The sequence below is a fragment of the Trichosurus vulpecula genome, chromosome 8 (genome assembly GCF_011100635.1).
Source record: "Trichosurus vulpecula isolate mTriVul1 chromosome 8, mTriVul1.pri, whole genome shotgun sequence".
In the NCBI taxonomy this organism is placed as follows: domain Eukaryota; kingdom Metazoa; phylum Chordata; class Mammalia; order Diprotodontia; family Phalangeridae; genus Trichosurus; species Trichosurus vulpecula.
The window spans coordinates 254249684-254269866 of record NC_050580.1 but is presented as its reverse complement, the minus strand read 5'-3'; the positions used below and the strand labels follow the sequence as shown (position 1 = coordinate 254269866).

Genomic DNA, 20183 nt, shown 5'->3' with positions numbered 1-20183 from the left:
AATACCAAAAACATGGGAGAAAAATACCATGCCTCATTTCTACCAAGAACAAAAGGTGACAGGAAGAAGATCAATAGTTAGTGGCCAACATGCCTAATTTTCCATCTAAACAAAAATTTCATGAGAATAATCTATGCTTACATCTTGGATATCCTCGATGAAGTTGTAGGAAGGAAGAGGCAGCCCTCTACAGACAACATCTTTATAGTAATAGACCTGCTCAAAAGTTAGAGAGAATATAAGATCTCACCATGCTTATTGTTTGATGACTACAAAAATTGATTTAGTAGAATAAAATGGTACCAAAAAAGTTATTTCCATAACCATGTTAAAATAATGCAAGATCTCTTGAAAGATATAACAGGTAACTTTGTTCAACAACCTTCTGACTATTAATTATCAAGAAAAGATAAAAAGGGAGCTAGAGATATATACACACATACATACATACATGTACACATACACATGTATATATACACATATATACATACATATATACACAACACACACATACATACACACTGGCCAAAGGTCACTTTCACTGTCGTGGATGATGTATAGCAAAGAACCTAAATGGAATAGGGATTTTCTACAGGTAGTGAGATCCTCCAGATATTACTGTTTGTAAATGACAATGAATTGACTATCAAGCTTTGGATGAGCAAAGCCTCTCAAAAGAGATCCATGATCACTCAAAAAAAAACAACTGACCTAACTATTCACTAACAGGAAAAGTGAATTGATGAAAAGAGACTATTGTCCTGTCCATGGTAGGCAGCTATATAGACAATTCATACAGCTGATTCACCTATACATGTATCTTGGGAAGACAGTAGTCTAAGCTAGTCCAGAATTGGGCAGGAAGAAGAGAGCATACTGGATTATATTTGGGAAGTTGTATAGTATTTCCAACAACCTTAAGATTCTACCTGAAATAAGGACCACATTTTGTCACATACTAAAATCTCTAAAGAACTGAAGTTAAGAACCATCCAAAGGGCTCTTGTCTGAAGTGGCACAGGTGCTAAGTAACAGATCTGGGATTTGAAGCAGGATCTTCTCATTCAAGGGGCAGCTAGGTGGCACCTCAGTGCACAGAGTCAGGAAGACTAATCTGCTTGAGTTCAAATCCGACCTCAGACACTTACCAGCTGTGTAACCTTAAGCAAGTCACTTAACTCTGATTCTCTCAGTTTCCTCATCTGCAAAATGAGCTGGAGAAGGAAATGGCAAACCATTCCAGTATCTTTGGCAAGAGAACCCAAGAAAACCCTAAATGGAGTCACAACTGAAAATGGCTCCACAACTTCTCATTCAAAATCAGTGCAATTTTAATCCAATTTAGCAAACATTAACTAGACACTTAGAACACACAAGACACACTGATATACAGGGTAAAGACCTCGCTCTCCTATGGTTAACACACACGCACACATACACACACACCCCTCTGTTGGCAGAATGGGGAAAAAAGGCACAGGAGTACAGTTACCCCTCCCACATCATGATTTTCCCCATCGTGATTTCAACATATTGTGAGTCAGCATAAGAAATTAAATGGGAATTTGGGTGGAGTTATGTGGAAGTTGTAGATGACACGTGAAGGCCAGCAGACAACATAGGAAAAGTTTAGACACTCAGAAATCAAGGATTGTTATAAAAAAGGCATTCAGGTAGACTGGCATCATACGAAAAAAGGCTAAGTCCTTATATGATTTCCTAAAGGAAAATAAAGGTGAAGGGTCTACCCCCATGGACTTTATGTGGATTTCCTAGCTTTCATGGGTGCCATGCCTCTAAGCCCTGTGATGTGGAAGGGATAACTGTATACACATTCAAGAAACCGTGAGGACAGAGTTGAGTGCACCCCTCTGTTCTTCTGTATCTCTGCCCTGGTTACTGAATAATGACTCTACATTTCCCTGCCCATGAGTCCCTTTCCATGAAACTCCTGCCTGCCTCTTGGGTTAATTCTAGACAAGCCCCGCTGGGGGTGACAACTTTCAAAAGGCCTTGTGCAGTTAATAACAAATGACTATATAAATAAGGTTGGCTCTGCCCTTTACACAATCCTCCTTCTGAAAGTACAGAGATGCCATTCAGGGCTGGGTGCAGCTCGAAGTCATTTCATGGTACCAGCTCTACATGACAGTCACACAACAGCACAATGAAGGGGAGTCAGGAATTCTATTCCTGGCACTGGCACCGCCTCACAGGGTGCCCTTAGAGCAGTCACTTAACCTTGGCATGTCTGAGCATTTTCTGTGTATAAAAGCGTACGTAGCATGGGAGAAATAAAACAGTCTATAAAAAGGCCTTGAACTTCCTGGAGGAGGGCATTATGAAAATGCAGGCATCCCTCCCACCCCCACCCTTTACTCTACAGGCATGACAGAGAAGTTGGTTATTTCTGTCTGGAGCAAAATATGAGGCAAGTTTCAAAAAAAGGGATGTGTACGCTGGCTTTCCCTAGGGGCTTTCATGCACTGACTTCCGTTACACCGGCTTTCTAAATATACACTATTTGTACCCTTTTGGAAGAAGCTGAAAATAATCAATGGCATTTTAAAAAGCAAACGAAGCCCTGAATCCAGGAGTCTACGTTTACATTCCCTGCCCTCAGACAACACTTGGGAAAGGTCCTCTGTCCCTGCCCTATATTACAAAGTGCTTACCATATGTGCCAGGCACTGTGTGCTAAGTGCTGGGGAGTTTGCCAACGTCACCACCATCATCGCCATTGTCACTGCTAACATTCATGCAGTCCTTACCGTCTGCCAGGCGCTGTGCTAACACCACTCACTGCTAAGCCATCATTATCCCATGGGATCCTCACAATAACCCTGAGAAGTAGGGGCTATTATTTTCCCATTTTCCAGATAAGGAAACTGAGACAAACAGGGATTAAGTGATTTGCCCTGGCTCACACAACTAATAAGTGAGGCTGGATTTGAACTCAGGTCTTCCTGATTCCAGGCCCAGCACTCTAGTCATTGCTATCACCCACAATTTTCTCATTTGAGCCTCATGACAACCCTGCAAGGTAGGTGTTTTTATTATCCCACTTTACAGACGAGGAGACTGAGGTAAACAGAGGTTAAGTGACTTGCCCAGGGTCACACAGCTAGTCTGTGTCTGAGGCTGGATTTAAACTCGGGTCTTCCTGACTCCAGACCTAGAGTGCTGTATCCACTGTACTGCCCAGCTGCTCCAGAACAATAACCACATTTACACCTTCAACATGAACGCAGGAGCACGTCCCACAATTTCTGTGCACTCACCAGCACTGCAGGCACAGCTTTCGGATAAGGTTATGTTATTATCAGACCCTCTCTAATACCTGCAGTAATAGTGGAAGGGACATGGGACTGGAATTCAAGACCTAGTTTTGGGCCTTTCTTTGGTATTCACTCACTGTGTCACCTTGGGCAAGTCACTCCCCTCTCTGCTCTGAGTTTCCCCATCCGTAAAATGAGAGGGTTGAACTAGCTATCCTGTAAGGTCTAAAGCCCTATTATCTGTGCCTTTCAACAGCACTGAACACACCGGATATTGGTTTCAATCCTTTAGGGGTCTATTTAATCCTCAAGCACACAGCAGCTTCTAATATCTCATTCAGCATCATTGCTGAACAACGAATAGGACAAGAAATAATACCCCCCATAGAAGGCTAGTTGGCTCACGCATAGGTCTTTTACCTCCTGAGATAAGGTTCAGATTCTAATTCTAACCTGCCTTAAACCTAGTCATTCTTCCTCATAAAAATGTACTGACTCAGAAACACAATCCCATTAATTAATTAATTTTAAATTAATTAACCCCATTAATTAATTCTATTAACTATTCACTAAACACTCTTCTGTACTTGGTCACAAGTAGGTAGGCTTTATTTTACCCATTCCAAATATTTGGAACTCCATAGAAGATCTCCAGGATCAGGAGAAAACCCTAAATAATTATTTCATCCAGCTTTGGGTGTGTGTGTGGGGCAGGGGGGTGTCAGCATCTCGCCAGCACAGTTGTTGGTCTTTTCCAAGAATTCTCAACTCTTTATCAGTAGCTCTCTCTGATCATATGACTTCCCTATTCCACACCCTTCACGAGCTCCCCACTGGCTCCTGACAAAGAATTCCTTAGGCTCTGAGGTCTCCTTAGCCTCGTATCTGAAGTCCTACATGGTCAGACTCCAACCTCCCTTTCTAACTCCATTTCATAATACTCTTCCACATGCACTCCATTCTTGGGGGAGTGTGTGCCCTTTGACCCAGCTATACCACTGCTAGGGCTATATCCAAAGGAGATCAAAGACAGAGGAGAAGGTCCTTTATGTACGAAAATATTTCTATCAGTTCTTTTATTGTGGTGGTGAAAAAATGGAAACTAAAGGGATGCCTGTCAAATGAAGAATAAGCTCATTGCGCTTTTAAATGAGACATGTGTCATTTTAACAGGTTTTCTTCTTTTAGATGCGTCTTATTGATGCATTTGGTTTCAAAATCATAAATATTTACAGATTACTCCCTATTTTGTGAGAGGTCTTGTAACAAGGTAAAACAATAAAACAAAATTAACAATATAGTAATCTCATCTGAAGGTGCACGCAACATTTCATAGCTGAAGCAGTACCTCCCCCATTAAAAAATTAAATCTGTTTTCTCTTCCTTCCATACCTCCACTCCACTGGGGGAAAAATTCTTTGCAGCAAATATATATAATCAAGCAAAACAAATTATTGGCTGGGTACAAATATATTTATATCTACGCACATAAAATACATATATATGCATACATGTATACATATGAGAACAAGCATATATGTATTCACAAACACACACATACATACATATACACACATACATACATATTCTATACCCTAAATCAGTCTCTGTCAGGAGATGGGTAGCATGCTTTGTCAATCAGGCTGCAGGTTCCCCACCTTTGTTAGATCCTTTGGGATCATGGATAGTCGTTATATTGATCACAGGTCTTATAGCTTTCAAAGTTGCTTGCATATACAGCTGTTATTACATAAATTGTTCTCCTGGTTTTGTTCATTTCTTTCTTCATTAGTTTATAAAAATAATCAAAATGGTTTTTTATATTATCAATGATATATTAACATTACTAATAATTATTTATAATAATAATTGATTTTACAGTATGACTTGGTCTTTAGGTTCTGCTTTCCTCAGTTCTGCAGAATCTTTCCATGGATCTTGGAAATCATCTATTTCCTCATGTCTTAGACAATGATTGTTCACTGCATCAAATGCATATACTACAGCTTATTCGGCAATTTTGCAATCGATAGGCATTCCTTTAGTTTCCTTTTTTTTGCCACTACAAAAAAAGAGCCAATATAAATAGTTTTGTACATGAAGGACCTTCTCCTCTTTCTCCGACCTTTGGGTACAGGCTTATCAGTGGGTCAGCTGAGTCAAAAAGACTGCACTGTTCAGTAATTATGTTTATGTGGAATGCCAATCTGCTTTCTAGAATGGCCATAACCATTCACAGGCTCACCAACAGTGCATCAATGTGCCTGTTTCCCCTCGACCATTTACCATTTTCCTTTTTTGTCATCTTCGCCAACATAACAGGTATCAGGTGGGACCTCAGAATTGCTTTGTTTTGCATTTTTTAATTAGTAGTGATTTCTATAGATTTTCAAGGACTGACAGATATTATGACTTGCCTCTGGGCCATGACATAGATATTCCTATCAAGCATCGCTCAGGTTTCTCATCTTCCAAGTAAAAATGTTTCATTCAGAGGAAGTGTGCCTTAATGTTTCTCATTTAAAAAAATATTTACTTCTACCCCAGACACATCTGTCAATTGTTTTAATTTTTAAAAACATCATTTTGCTAATATGAGGATTCCAAACATTTTTTTGGGGGGGTGGAATATCCCTTTCCACTGCTTCTTTGGGAAATCACCAACTTTCCCAGGGTGGACAATGTTGGGAGAAATTAAAAACAAAAAGAAAAACGACCTATCACTGATTCTTTTAGCACGAGTTCATAGTCAGCAGTCGGTCCTTCTGACCAACCATTAACACTTGCCATGAAAGACAAAGACAAACTATTATTTCAGATTTCTGCAGGGCTACCTGGAGACCAACTTGTCTGCAGTTTTCACAGGATCACAGACATAGAGCGGGACAGGACTCCAGAGGTCATCTAGTCCAAACCCCTCACTTAACAGGTGAGGAAACTGAGACCCAGAGAGATTAAATGACTTCTCAAGGTCATATGTTCTGCAGGACAGCCTTTAAAAGACCGTGAGCATGTTGAGTTGATTAAGAGGGATGAGAGGAGTGCACACAAAGTTCTCCAGCTGGCCTCACTCAATGATGATTCCTCACATTTGTACAGACTTTAAAGTTTTAAAAGCATTTTGGTCACATCAATGTTGTGGAAAGGTTGTGCAAGATTTCACATCTGAGGAACCTGATGCTTACAGAGAGGAAGTGACTTATTTCAAATACAATCCTTTAGGGCAGCTAGGTGGTGCAGCGGACTCAAGAGAACCTAAGTTCAAATCCAGCCTCAGACGCCTACTAGCCATGTGATCCTGGGCAAGTCACTTCACCCTGTTTGTCTCAGTTTCTTCATCTGCAAAATGAACTGGAAAAGGAAATGGCAAACCACTATCTTCACCAAGAAGATCCTAAATGGAGTCATGGAGAATTGGACACCACTGAAACGACTCAACAACAGTCTTCTTTCCCTACCACCATGTTTCCCCTTAAACCAAGAGGACTTAAGAAAACGACAAAAACTATTGCTTTGGGGGCATCTCTGGGTACCTTGTAGCTACTGTTCAAATAAGGTGCAAGATTTAGAGTACAGAATGAAACATAAATATGTGTATATGTGTGTGTATATATGTATTGTGTTTGTCCTTCGTTTTCAAAGAGGACCATGGCATCAGGGAAATGATGACATGACTTGCAGTTGACTTCGATTTGAGTGAGGGAGGGCAGTGTATGGTCACCAGCCTCACTTTCTCCTCCAGAGCCATCTGGGTCCAGTGACCAGATATTCATTAGGATGACTGAAGATGACGCAGGATGCAATGGGAGACTCTGGCCCTTTTAGGCCAACACATATATAAAATATACATGTGTATGTGTACAAACAGAACCATATATGTTTTATACGACCAATGAAGGGATTTGTTTAGCTTCTTATGAGGAATTTGTTTTTCTTTTTTCTCCGTTTTTTTCAGAGAAGTGGGGGTAAGAGGGAGAGAAAATAGATTTCAGTTCAGTTTTTTTTAAGTTAAAAATACTGGTGGAGGGTTCTACTAGGGGGTGGGGAGAGAAGGGAATACACATTTATATAGCACCAACTATACGCCAGACACAATATTTGCAAATACTATTTCATTTAATCTGGATGACAACCCTGCGAGGTAGGTGCTGTACGATCCCTAATTTACTTTTGAGCTCTTCCTGACTCCAGGCCCAGCACTCTATCTACTGTGCCATTTATCTTCCTCAAGATGTGGAATGTTGCTTGTACTTTCAGACATGGCCACTCACTGTTCTATCAGTTTTAACTGTTTTGCTTTGTTATAAGAGACCACTCTCAGAGTAGGAGTGGGTGTAATCTGTAAATGTTTGTAAGGTCATTGCAAAACACATAGATAAAACTTAGAAGGAAAAAAACCAACTAATAAACTGGATTTAATAAAGAATAAACCATTGGGCTACTACAATTTCATGAGAACCTAGCTAAGATTTTTTTAATGGATGGCTGAAATTGCTGGCACTCCTGTTTCCATCATTTCTCATCATTTTCTTATTTCTGTTAATGGTATCACCATTCAACCAGTCATCCAGGCTTGAAACTATAATGTAATATTTTATTGCTCCCTCTCCATCACCATATACTATTGGCAGCCAAACTATGTTTTTCTCACTTCCTTCTCTTCACAATATCACCACCCAAGTTTAGGTACCTAGTAGTTCTCACTTCAGCTTAATTCAACAAATATTAGGCAAATTATGTAAGTGGTACATGTATACACACCATATGTATATACACATACATATACACCATACGTAGATACATATATATGCACACATACATTCATGTAGCTATATTAAGCAGTGGAGATACAATTAAAAATTAAATAGTCCCCCCCTTCAGGAATAAGGAAGTGATAATCCCAGTACCCTGATTAGACCACACTTGGATTATTGTATTCATTTCTAAGGACCACATTTTTAAAGGACATTAACATTTTTAAAAATTAATGCCAAAATTGTTTTAACATGTAGTTGGGAAAAATAAAATATTATTTCCCCCCCCCAAAGGACATTAATAAGCTGGAAGACATCAAAGGAGGAAAACTAAGATGGTGAAAAATCTTATGTCCATGATATATGAAGATCATGTAGGAACTGGGGATGATTTACTTCAAGAAGGCAAGGCTCAGGGGAACAGGATAGCAGTCTTCAAATATTTGCAAAAATATATGGAAGAGGAACTGGACTTTTTCATTTGGCTCTTCCTGTGAGAACTAAGAGCAAGGGTGAATATTGCAAAGAGGTAATTTTAGGCTTGATAGGAGAAAAAAACTACCTTCTAATTAGAATTATCCCAAAGTAAAATGGAACACCTCAGGAGAAAGTGAGTTACCCATCACTAAAGGTCTTTCACCAAAGTTTGCACTCATTGGGTATGTTGTCAACAAGATTCTTTTTTTTGAGAATGGGTCGTACTAGGCAACCACTGAGGTCCCTTAAAATTCTGAAACTCTATGATCATGTAACAACCTTGAGGAAAAGCACCCTGTCATTCATCCATACTCACAGCCAAAAAGTACTTGGTATACAGTGGGCACTACTAAGTAAACGCTGAATCACTACCAACAACAAACACTGACAATCCTATGAGTCTATACTGAATTCAGGGTGCATTGCTAATGCCTGGAAGTACAAAGTGGTAGAAGACATAATCTCTGCCCTCAATCTATTTGGGGAGGTGGGAAATACCATTACAAGATAGAACAGGCTATGTGTCAAATGAGTAGGCAGGATGAACCATGTCTATATGTGTTTATTGGGAATGGTGTCTGAGGGCTGTGGTAGTCAGAGAAGGCTAATCCCTGAAGTAAAGGTAGAGGATAGCTAAATGGAAAGGAAGGTGGGGAGCAAGATGTCAGGCAATGGGTAACAGCTGGAGAAAAAGTAGACAGGTGGGAATGCTGGGAAATTCCTGTCCCATATGCATCATATTCAAGAAATATTTATTAAGCACTTATTACATGTCAGGCACCACACTAAAGCACTAGGAATAAAAAAAAGGCAAAAAATAGAAACTACCCTCAAGGAGGTGATGCAAACAACCATGTACCTAGTTTCTGAGGTCCCTTCCAATTCTCAAATTCTGTGATTCTGTAAATGTATAGGGCATATTTGGAAACAATGAGTAAACCGAGGCTTTCCTACAGAGGTGGTGTTAGGGAGGAGAAAAGGACATGAACCTGGGCCATTTGGCAAAGCCCAGGCTGTGGTGTTAAGTGCTATATTCAGATATAACGCGAAGATTCTCCAGACTATTCCTTACTTACATTTTTACTAAATGAAATACAAAGCACTTCGCCAAAGAACCTTTCTTCCAAGGTTATTTAAGTATGCACAAAATAATTCAATTGAGATGTGTTTAATGAGGTGGAACCAAATATTAAGAAGGGCATTTTATAGGAGGAAATTCAGGCGAAACTAAGCTGGAGTGTGAAACTTCACTTTGGAAATTTTATTAACATGACATATTCAATCTAGCTTTCACAGTCCTACTAATTTAACTCAACTCAGGACTCCATATTCAAAGCAAAGGCAATTTTGGTCTAAGAAACCACTTTCCATTTGAATTAACTCCAGCAATCACATTTGGATAGATGTGGTTAATTGTATAGTTGAAGTAAAAGAAGGTTTCTAGCTAAATTATCTGAAAGTTGCCTTAAGTGACAGTAGATTCAGGTTAAACTGGAATGAAATTGGTGGGGGGGGCGGGTTAGGAATTAAACTTAATCTGCCTCTTTTAAGAGTTTGTCCTTTGGAATAATCTATTTCAAAAGAGTATTTCATCACCTAGGGTTTGACATTTATCTAATTAGCTGATGAGAAAACACAGATCCGTATTTCCTGGGAAAATGATATATTTCATGTATATATATATATATATATATATATATATATGTTTCAAACATATGTGATTAATGCGTGTATGCATGCACACACACACACACACACACACACATAAAACACAAACCTTTAAAAAGTAAAGCTTTCCAGAAACTAAAATGTAAAGTTAAGTGTTTAGCTTTTCTCTTACTTTAATCCAGTTTTGAAAAAATAAGAATGAAATGAATTTGCCTTCTGTCCTCTACTCAGTTCTTTCTCTTTGTAAAAGTAGAAAAAAGAATCTGAAAACTTAAGTTTTTACTTACGTGTGAGGGAGAGCAGTCTGGGAGGTGGAGGAGGAGGTGGAGGAGGTGGTAGTGGAGGAGGCCGTCTACACTGACAGATCTCCTGGCAGCTATCGGTACCTTTTTCTGCAACGGTCTTAGAACATGACTTCTGGAGTTCACCGTGAGTGATCTGGAAACACAACCCCACCCCAAGAGACCAGTATGAGATTCTGCTCAGCTCAATGCAGGGCTTCAGTTGGGGAAGTAAAGAGAATGATCTCTCACCTCACCTCCCCCTCAATGATCACATTGGACTGGGGAAGAAGAAAGGATCTATGGGAAGATTTGGGGAGGTGAAGAGGAGGTGGGTGAGATTCAAAGGAGCCATTTATTTCTACATGCAAATGAGAAGGAATTAAATCTATCAAGAGAAAAATGGGAAAACTAGTTCTTCTGGGGCTCCTCATTCTAGCTCTGGTTAAAGAGATAGCCACAATGAATGTATTTGATTGTTAGACAAATGCATGGGCTGTAAGATATCTCAGAAGTAATTTAATCAAATCCTCTCAGTTTATAGCTAAAGGGATGAAAGATCAAGTAAATTGCCAAAGCTCACACAGCTATTAAGTAACAGCAAAGACTTGAACCCAGACCTCCTGACTCTCAATATAGCACCCTTCTTGCATGGATAGGTAATTTAATTAGAGACCCAGGTCATGTAATTTCTGCTGCCTGCCAACTATGCCCTCCTCCCTTGGTGAGACTGAAACAGTCTCCCCCCAGGAACTTTTCCTGAAAGGAAGGGATGGGACAAGGAGACGATTGAAAAATGGAGAGTTTTGCAACTCATTCTCCAATTTCAGATATGAAAATAAAAAAGCTTTGTGTTCATGAACATCACAATGGTACGGAGTAGGCTGGATTGATTTACAACCCTAACTTAATGTGAGCAGAGGCCAAAAGCCTCCTACGTGTTCCCCCTTTGCTTTTTAAAAGAAGTACTGACTGCCTTTCAAATCCTGGAAGCCAGTCTTGACTAGTGCTGATAATAGCACATTCCGTATCCAGTAGAAATGTTCTCAATTATTTTGCAAACAAGATTAACTCTCTGCATGCCTAAATGCAGCTTGGCCAGGACTCCCCCTTACTGCTGTTGAACCACTTTCCAACTATTTCATAAGCTCCCTTCTTTCTGAGAGTTCGCACTCATAAAGCTTAAGGCTGCAAATGAGGTTGTTTGAAAGCCACATCCTCTCAGAGGCTTTGACCTCTGACTCCCCTGGGCACCATCGAGTATGTTGGCAAATCTCAAGGAATATCACTTCTCCCATATAATTAATCTCTGTATCACTCAAAGGGTACTTTGTGAGACAGCTGCAAGATTAGCAATTTTTTAAAAATGTCTATGGCAGGGGAACCATTTGGTTAAATAATAACTAATTAATATAATGAAACTAGGGATAGGGATTGAGTTCAGGTAATGATATTCTGAAATAGAAAAAGGCTGTACTTCAGGTCTGAAACATAATACAGGAAGAAAAGTCTACAGCTCCTGCTTTGACATACAAGCTAACACTTATATAAGCACCTATTATGTGCCAGGCACTTGCTAAGTGCTTTACAAAAACTATCTCATTTGATCCTCACAACAACCCTGTTGCTAAATTGTAAAGAATAATTTAAATAATTATTAATTAGAACAGCCATAATAAATTAATTAAATAAAATCAGGTATTTAAATAATAAATAATTTTATTTTAAAAATAGGTGCTAAACCTATTTTGCAGCCCAGGGTCACACAGCTACTAAGCATCTGAGGCCAGATTTTAACTCAGTTCTTCCTGACCCCAGACCTAGCGCTCTATCTGTCCAGCTGCCACAAACCTCTTATCAAGTCCCATCACAAAGCAAAGGGAAAAACCCATGACCTTTTGGTAAGCAATGGGTAATTGGAGTAATTTTGGTTTGGTTGCCATTCACCCTGTTTGACAACATGGCATATTCCGAACTTCAAGCTGTTGTTATCACCATCTTTAAGTCGTGTCCGACTCTTCACGACCCCATCCAGGGTTTCCTTGGCAGAGATACTGGAGTGATTTGCCATTTCCTTCTCCAGCCCATTTTACAGATGAGGAAACGGAGGCAAACAGGGTGAAGTGACTTGTCCAGGGTCACACAGCTCGTATGTATCTGAGACCAGATTTGAACTCAGGAAGATGAGGTTTTCTGGTTCCAAGACCAGTGCTCTACCCACTCTGTCACCTAGCTGCCCTGTACTTCTGGCACACATGTACTACTTAGCACTGAAGCTCCCTTTCTCCTTCAAGAGCTGGGCTCAGTATCGGGAGGCCCAGCTCGTTCACCTACAGGTGGTGTTACTTTCACTGAGTTGGGGAGTCCTCTCTAACTTGACTTTGGCGTAGGGTCACATTATACCTGTCCTATTACCATCTCTGATTCTTTTTTTAAGTCTGAACACTAGAAGCCTAGCTCATTCCTATCACTGCAGAAAAAAGATTTACATTTGCTCTGCTAGTCCCCAGGCAGAAAAGGGGTGCCAAAGGCAGGGAAGCAGATTCCAACTTGATAAAGACAAAAAGTTTTAACAACTGGTACTGTTAAAAAAAAAAAGGTAAAATGAATGGCTTTGGAAGGCAGTGAGGTCCCTATCACAGAAGTCTTTTTTTTATAATTAATTTATTTATTTTTAGTTTTCAACATTCACTTCCATAAGTTTTATATTTTCTCCCCCTCCTTCCCCTCCACCCTCCCCAAGATGGCATGATCTGAGGCAGGCTCTACGTATACATTCCTATTAAGCATATTTGCACATTAGCACAGAAGTCTTTAAGCAGCAGATGGCCAACCACTTGGAGATGTCGTAAAAGGGATTCCTGTTCTGGGTCTTGTAAGACTAGATGACCTCTTCCAACTCTGAGATTCTGTGCTTCTAAAAACCAAGGTCTCCTAACTCTCAGCTTGGTGTTCATACCATCACAGCTGACTATGCTACCTGGTTTCTGGATTCAGGTACAGCCTTCGACTTTATGTGGTCTGTGCAAACCTTGGGCTGTATGCTAGATAAAGGCACAAGGACTTGGGTTTTTGGAAGCCCTGTGTGACCAAGACCTAGCATAATACCTTGGACATAAAAAGCACTTAATAAATGTGAATTAAACAGAGCTATAGTCATTCCTCTCATAGGCTCCTTATTCCTTGGCAAGAGTGTCTCAAGCACACAGTCATCAGAGTACAAAGGCCAAAGGCAACTGATTGAAACAAATCACATCGACAAGAACTTTAAGGAAGGAAATCACAAAGATGATGGATTTTGGCATCTTAAACAGGAGCAGGGCAGAAACACTGTAACTTGATGAGACATGTGCCTGTCACAGCCAATAATTTACTGTGATGTCCGCTCTCAGTTTGCAAAGGAAGAAGTGAATTTATCATTTTTGAGAGATCTAGAAAGACTCCTAAACCATCAAAGCAGAACATATCGATGCTAGAAGAGATGATAGCAAAGGATATGAATAAATAACTCTCCAAAGAATTGCAAGCTGTTAACAACCATATAAAAGACTGACCCAAATCACTAATAATAAGACAAGTGCAAAATAAAATAACTCAGGTTTCAATTCACACCCAGAACACTGGAAAAGATGACCAAAGATGGGAAGTATCAATGTTGGGAGGAGTTATGGAAAACTGGGCATGCAAATGCACTGTTGGGGGAGCTGTAAACTGGTCCAACCATTCTGAGAAAATATTTGGTATTATGCAAATAAATCATCTAAATGTCTCAGAGATTACATTTAGAAAAGAAGGCCCCGCATACACCAAAATATTTATTGCAGCACTTTTTAAAGTAGTGAAAAAACTGGAAACAAAATAGATTTCCATTGATCGCTGAATGGCTAAACAAATTATGATATATGACTATAATGCAATATTATAGGGCTGTGAGAAGCAATAAATATGATGAAGAAGCATGGGAAAATGAATAGGAAGTGATATAAAGTGAACCAGAGCCAGAAAACAACATGTAGAGTGACTGCTGTCGTTCGGTCATTTCAGTTACGTCAGACTCTTCGTGACCCCGTTTGGGGTTTTCTTGCCAAAGATATTGGAGTGGTTTGCCATTTTCTTCTCATTATCATTTCATAGATGGGGAAACGAGGCAGACTTGCCCAGGGTCACACAGCTAGTAAAAGTGTCTGAGGCTGCATCTGAACTCAGGAACATGAGTCTTCCTGACTCCAGGTTCAGGGCTCTATCCACCATGCCACCTAGCTGCCCCACAGGATGACTACAAAGATGAAAATGGGAAGAACAGCATGCAAACAACTGAAGCAATGCTCTAAGATCATCATGACCCAGGCTGGACCCAAAAAGGGAAATGAGAGGGTGCCTGCTTCTGTCTTTGCAAAGCTGGAGGTCTCTGGGTGTGGAACTCTGAATATACCATTCGACCTTTTTGCTGTGTTGGTCAGTGTTAACTTCACCCTGCCCCCCACCCTTTTCTCTTCTTTGTTTAAAGGCTTTCTGGGAGGTGAAAGCGAGAGATTGGGAAATTTAGATCTTGTCTAAAAACCCCAAAATATATGAATAAACTATTTTCAACAATGTGAAGAGCTCTGGGGTTCAGAGGCCTGGTTTGAAGCCCATCTCTACTCTTTGCCCATAGACGTGTTTAACCTCTCTGGGTATTGTTTTTCTATCAGTAAGATAAAGTAGGTAGATTGGACTAGGTGATCCTTAGGGCAGCTGGGTGGCCCAGTGGATGGAGCGTTGGGCCTCCAGCCAAAAAGCCTTGAACTGAAATCCTACCTCCCACAGTTAGGAGCCGTGTGACCCTGTCGCTTACCCCTGTCTGCCTCAGTTTCCTCAACTGTAAAATGGGCACATTAACAGCATCTGCCTCACAGGGTTATTGTGAGGACCAGGTAATATTTTTAAAGCAAAAGGCACTTAATAAATGTTTGTTCTCTTCTCTTCTACTTTTTGACTATGTTGGATAACAACTAAAGTGAGCGAATGAGACGGAATGGCCAAGAAACACCTTCAAAATTCAAATATCAGCCAATTTTATATTTTAAAAATATCCTTGAAGCTGAGTGATTGCTATTCAGGATTTCTTCCATGCTGACTTTGAAGCAAGAACTGGGTATAATAGCAGGCTGGGGGATCTCTGCTCTCCTCTCGAAAGTCTATGAATTCGTTCTTTGTGGCCTGCCCCACCCTTTCACATGCTCACCACTCAGGAAGAATTCTTCCTCCAGCAAACTGCTCCTTGAGAAGCAGAAGGACCTGGCCAGTTCTCCTTTTCTACTAGCGAAGCTCCAGAGCTGATGGATTTTTTTTAATCACCACAAAAACACCTGGCTCTGTACCATCCTATTTGTCCCAAGTTGACTCGCCTTCACTTTCTTTACTTAAGGCTGAATCGATTCATTCCAAGACCTTTTCTTACTTGGCCCGACCAACCCTTGTGCTCGTCATTTGTAGATTAGTATTTTCCAGAAACTTTAGCCAAGTTTACACCAAATCGGCCTGTCTGGAAGATGGTGCCTCTCCATAATCCAATTTAATTAAAATTGATTTTTATTTTGTTATAGTATCTGAAACTCTTGCAGAGATGTACTTGTATAACTTACTACCGGCCTAAAGAATATCTACTAACATATTCAATTGCTTTCAAGCAATTACCTTTTTTTTTGTTTAAAAACAAATGAAAAAGCATGTACTCTGTCAGTCCTGCCAGTATTGCAACCAAAATTCTAGACCTATGGGAGTTGACAGTCTCATTATTTTTGCTTTGCCTGTTATGGAAGGGTGGGGGGTAGGGAGAGAAGGGAGCCTTCCAGGGAGTAGGAGACAAACTGTAAACAAAGGAGAATTAACCTTTTCGTTCCAGCCAAAGCTTACAGAAGAAAGACATTAGGCATCTAAAGTGTATAAAGTGACAAAAGCCCATAGTCTGAACAGTAATGGCTCAGTGAGAACATTAGATCTTGAAAAAAGAACCTTAGGAACCACAGAATGTTAGAGTATAGACATATTAGTGTGTTAGACATAGAAGGTTAGAGCTGGCTGGCCATACCCAGAGCGCATTTAGAACTGCAAGGGATCTTAGAGTTAGGTCTAACCTCTTCATAGATTTGGAAACTGAGGCTAATTAGCAGCAGGGATCACTAGGCTAGGACCTCTATCTCACACTTCAGCACTCCTTCCACTACACCAGATGTTTTCCTAACCATTAACTTATTTCACAGGTGTGTCAACTCTAAAATGAAAAACAGCTGGGTTTTTCCTCCCAACCTTTTCCATGGCGTTGGGATAGGGGAAAAGGAGAATCAAGACTGGGGAGTTGTCCTCTTATCAACGCCTCTCTCATTTCCCAGCAGACACATTCTGGCCGCAAAACAATCCCTGGTTACACCAAATTACCACCAAGGTCACATCACACCATGCTACCATCAGAGCTGGAGAAGACAACGCTGATTCAGCGTTTACATTTAGCTAGTTCTCCGATTGGAATCACATGATACTGAAAGTGTACTCTGACAAAATCCAATTAGGAGAGTTTCCCCAAAGCCTGTTCCTTTAAATGCTCATATACTGTCAACATTTTAGCCGTTCCCTGAACCTTTGCTCAGAGAGCATAAATCTCCACAGATGCCAGATTTAATAGTACGAGGACGAATGGGGGTTGGGGGGGGTGCCTTAAGAGTCCAAGAGGCAAATTCTTAGTTAGGAAGAGACACATTTTTAAGTATAAAATTTTGTGCTATGATTTCTGAACACCAAACAATTTTTTAAAAGTGATTTGCCTAAATTGCAGGGACAAGTAAGTCCATACTGAAGAATACAGGAATCTGAAGACCTAAAGGTGCAAACAATGGATGTAAACATAGTTTATATACATATCAATCTATAACTTCTATAGTTTGCCACAGTATATGTGGAAAGGGCCCCTAATTTTTTTTTTCGTTGATGCTAAATAAAATCTAAAACGTGGTAATTTTGTTTCACTAGAACACATTTTTAAAAAAAAAAGTTTTTTGAAACCCAGGAACACTCAACTTTTAGTCTTAATGAAGCAAACATCATTACCAGAATATTTACTAAGGTTTTCTGTTTTGTAGCCCTGTTCTTTAGCTGCCTAGGCCAGGAAAGGACTGGGTACACAGATAGTGTGTGTAACAGAGAAGCCCAAGTCCAGAACTCCAAGCATTTTCAGAAAAAAAAAAAAACCTGGCTTTTCTTTACAACAATATGCTTTAAAGCACTTAGTGAAGCAAGGATGTCGGTGGCCGTTATTCTTACCTTCATGGCTTCTCTTTCCTTTTAGGGTTAAGGGAACTTTAGGATGTCTAGCACTGTTTCTGACTGTAAAGTCGATCCTAGTTCTCTCTCCCCACCCCGTTCAACTAGGAGAGCCTGAAACAGCCTCTCTCCAAAAGCTGAGAGAGAAGGGATGGCCCGGGGGGATCGTGGGACCTTGCAGGATCCCCAGATCAGCCTTCTCAGAAGCCCCTGCTCCACCGAAGCGCCCTCAGAGCCCAGGCCACTTCACAGCTGTAGAAAGAAGACTGCGATCTTCCCCTCTCCTTCCCTCGCTCCCTCCATCCATCCCTCCGCGGTGGCTCGGGCACCCTCCCCGGGAGCTCACCTGAATGAAACCCCAGAGAGGGTGCAGCGCACAGTGCAGCAGCAGCGAGGGCCAGCAGCAGCGAGGGCGAAGCATCCAGTCCCAGATCATCATCCCTGCTCGGGCCGCCCAGAGCCCCACTGCCAGGAGGAAAGAGGGCCGGGCGGAGGGGTCAGGAGGGAGCTTGAGAACACACGCTCGCGAGGCGCTCTCTAGCGCTCACGCACGCACACACACTTACACGCGCACCCAGCTCCCGACACGCTCAAACCACCCACCTTGTATGCACATTCACATTACGCATACACACTCACTGCAAAACACCCAGGGGACAAGGCACACGAGACACACCTACTCTCGGCACACGCGCGCGCGCACAGAGCTACACACACAGGCACACACACACACACACAGTCCCCTTTCACCCCGCGGAATAGGTACCCCAACGGTCACCATCTCCATCCCCCGCCCCACAAACTCCTCCAGCCCAGCGGCTCCAGCAGGAGCTCCGAGGCGGGGAAGGAAGGGGTGTCCCCACCTCTCCATTCCTCCTCCTTCCCAAGCAGTGGGACAGAGCTCCGTGCAGAAGTCGGCCCCCCTCTTGGCGCCTACCCCTTGCTCTCCCGCCCGTTCCCCCACACCCTGCTCACCCTGGGGGTGGCCGCGGCGATGTTGGCGACAGCTGGGGCCGCAGGAAGGGCTTTACATGCTGGGGAGGCGCGCGGGGCGCAGGTGCAAAAGTTTGCGGCTGCAACGAGCGCCGCGCTCTGCTTCGGCCTCCCTTGGGTGCTGAGCCGGAGCCCCGGGGCACGGCCCCCTCTCATTGGGGGGCTCCAGGAGCCGGCTGCGGCCCAGGGGGAGCGGGCTGTCCCTCCTTCAGTGCTGATGATGTGCGATGTCTCTAGCCCGAGCCTGCCTTCTGTACGTGTCGGGAGTAGGAGAAAAAAGACACACACGCAAAAAAAAAAAAAAATGATAAAAAAATGTCCTGAGAAATGCCACCGGCTTGGTGCAAACGGCAAAGACTCAGACAGTGTTCCGCTTTTTCATCTCCAGGAAAAGCCGGGGTGAGGTACGGGGAGTGCAAAGGGAAGGCAGGGAGGAGGAAAAAAAATAAGAAGAAGTCACCCCAAAGAAGCCCCAGAGGGGCAGTGCCTTCTCCCCAAACCCTGCCCCGCTGGGCTCAGGCTGACTCCGGATCGGGCTCCTCTGCCCCCGCGCGCCTGGTCCCAACCGCCCTCCCTTTAAAGTCTCGGCCCAATACCTCTCCCGGCACTCGGGTCGCCAGAGGTGTCAGCGCCCGCAGCTGTCCGTCACACAAACCCCCCAGGGACACTGCGAGCACAGGCGAGAGAAATCGCCACGGGGCGGGTGCTGGGAGGACAAGGCTGGGGAAGAGGCACAGGCAAAGACGGGAGTGGGAGGAGGAGGAAAGAAAGGCGGAGGAGGGTGAAGAGGAGGAGAAATAATGAAAAAGAAAATAGAAGTGAACGGAGCCCGAAATTCTCCTCCCTACAATGCCTATGATCTGCGCTTTGGCTGCTGCAATGATATTTCATCTGTTTCTACTGAGTCCATTGTGGATTGGACTCTGGCTCAGCGTCTAATTTTGCTTCTTACTATCGCGGTTGTCTAGGCTTACACCGTGATGAAACAATCCCCGGGGCTTTCTTGTTCTCCCTTTAGAAAGCATTGTCAGGAGGGTGGAACCTGATTTGTGGCATCTCCTGTTTTCCCCCAGCAGCGCTCCCAATGGCTCTTCCCTCTCTGGTGGAATAATGGAAAGGTCACTAGATTGTCTTCCACTTAGTAAACGCGCAGCCCCAAAGCTAGTCACTCTACCTCTCTGGCATCTCTGTTTCCTCCTTTGTAAAACGGTGCCCTGAGGTCACTTCCAACTCTAAAAACCCTAGGATCCTGATCGACCTCCCAGCCCACCCCCCACCCCCACCTCTCGTCAGGTTGGCTAGCTGTGGATGGGCAGCATTTAGGTTCCTGTGCCTTTCCGGGCGTCCTGGACAGCCAGTGGCCCGGTTGGCCTTCAGGTGGCTGAAGGATTGATTCTCATAGAAGCTCAGTGAAGTCAGGGACCACAGAAGTCACA

At 42.3% G+C, this 20183-nt stretch overlaps 1 protein-coding gene across 1 annotated transcript in view; it reads right to left on the bottom strand.

The window, feature by feature from the left end:
* PRIMA1 (proline rich membrane anchor 1) overlaps window positions 1-18193 on the bottom strand; it is a 111321-nt gene extending 93128 nt beyond the window's left edge. The window contains exons 1-2 of the mRNA XM_036737228.1: window positions 18101-18193; window positions 10465-10615 (exon numbers count right to left, since the gene is read on the bottom strand). Coding sequence (XP_036593123.1) covers window positions 10465-10615; window positions 18101-18193 — 244 coding nt within the window. The remainder of the gene's footprint in view (window positions 1-10464; window positions 10616-18100) is intronic.
* Window positions 18194-20183: the final 1990 nt, after the last annotated feature.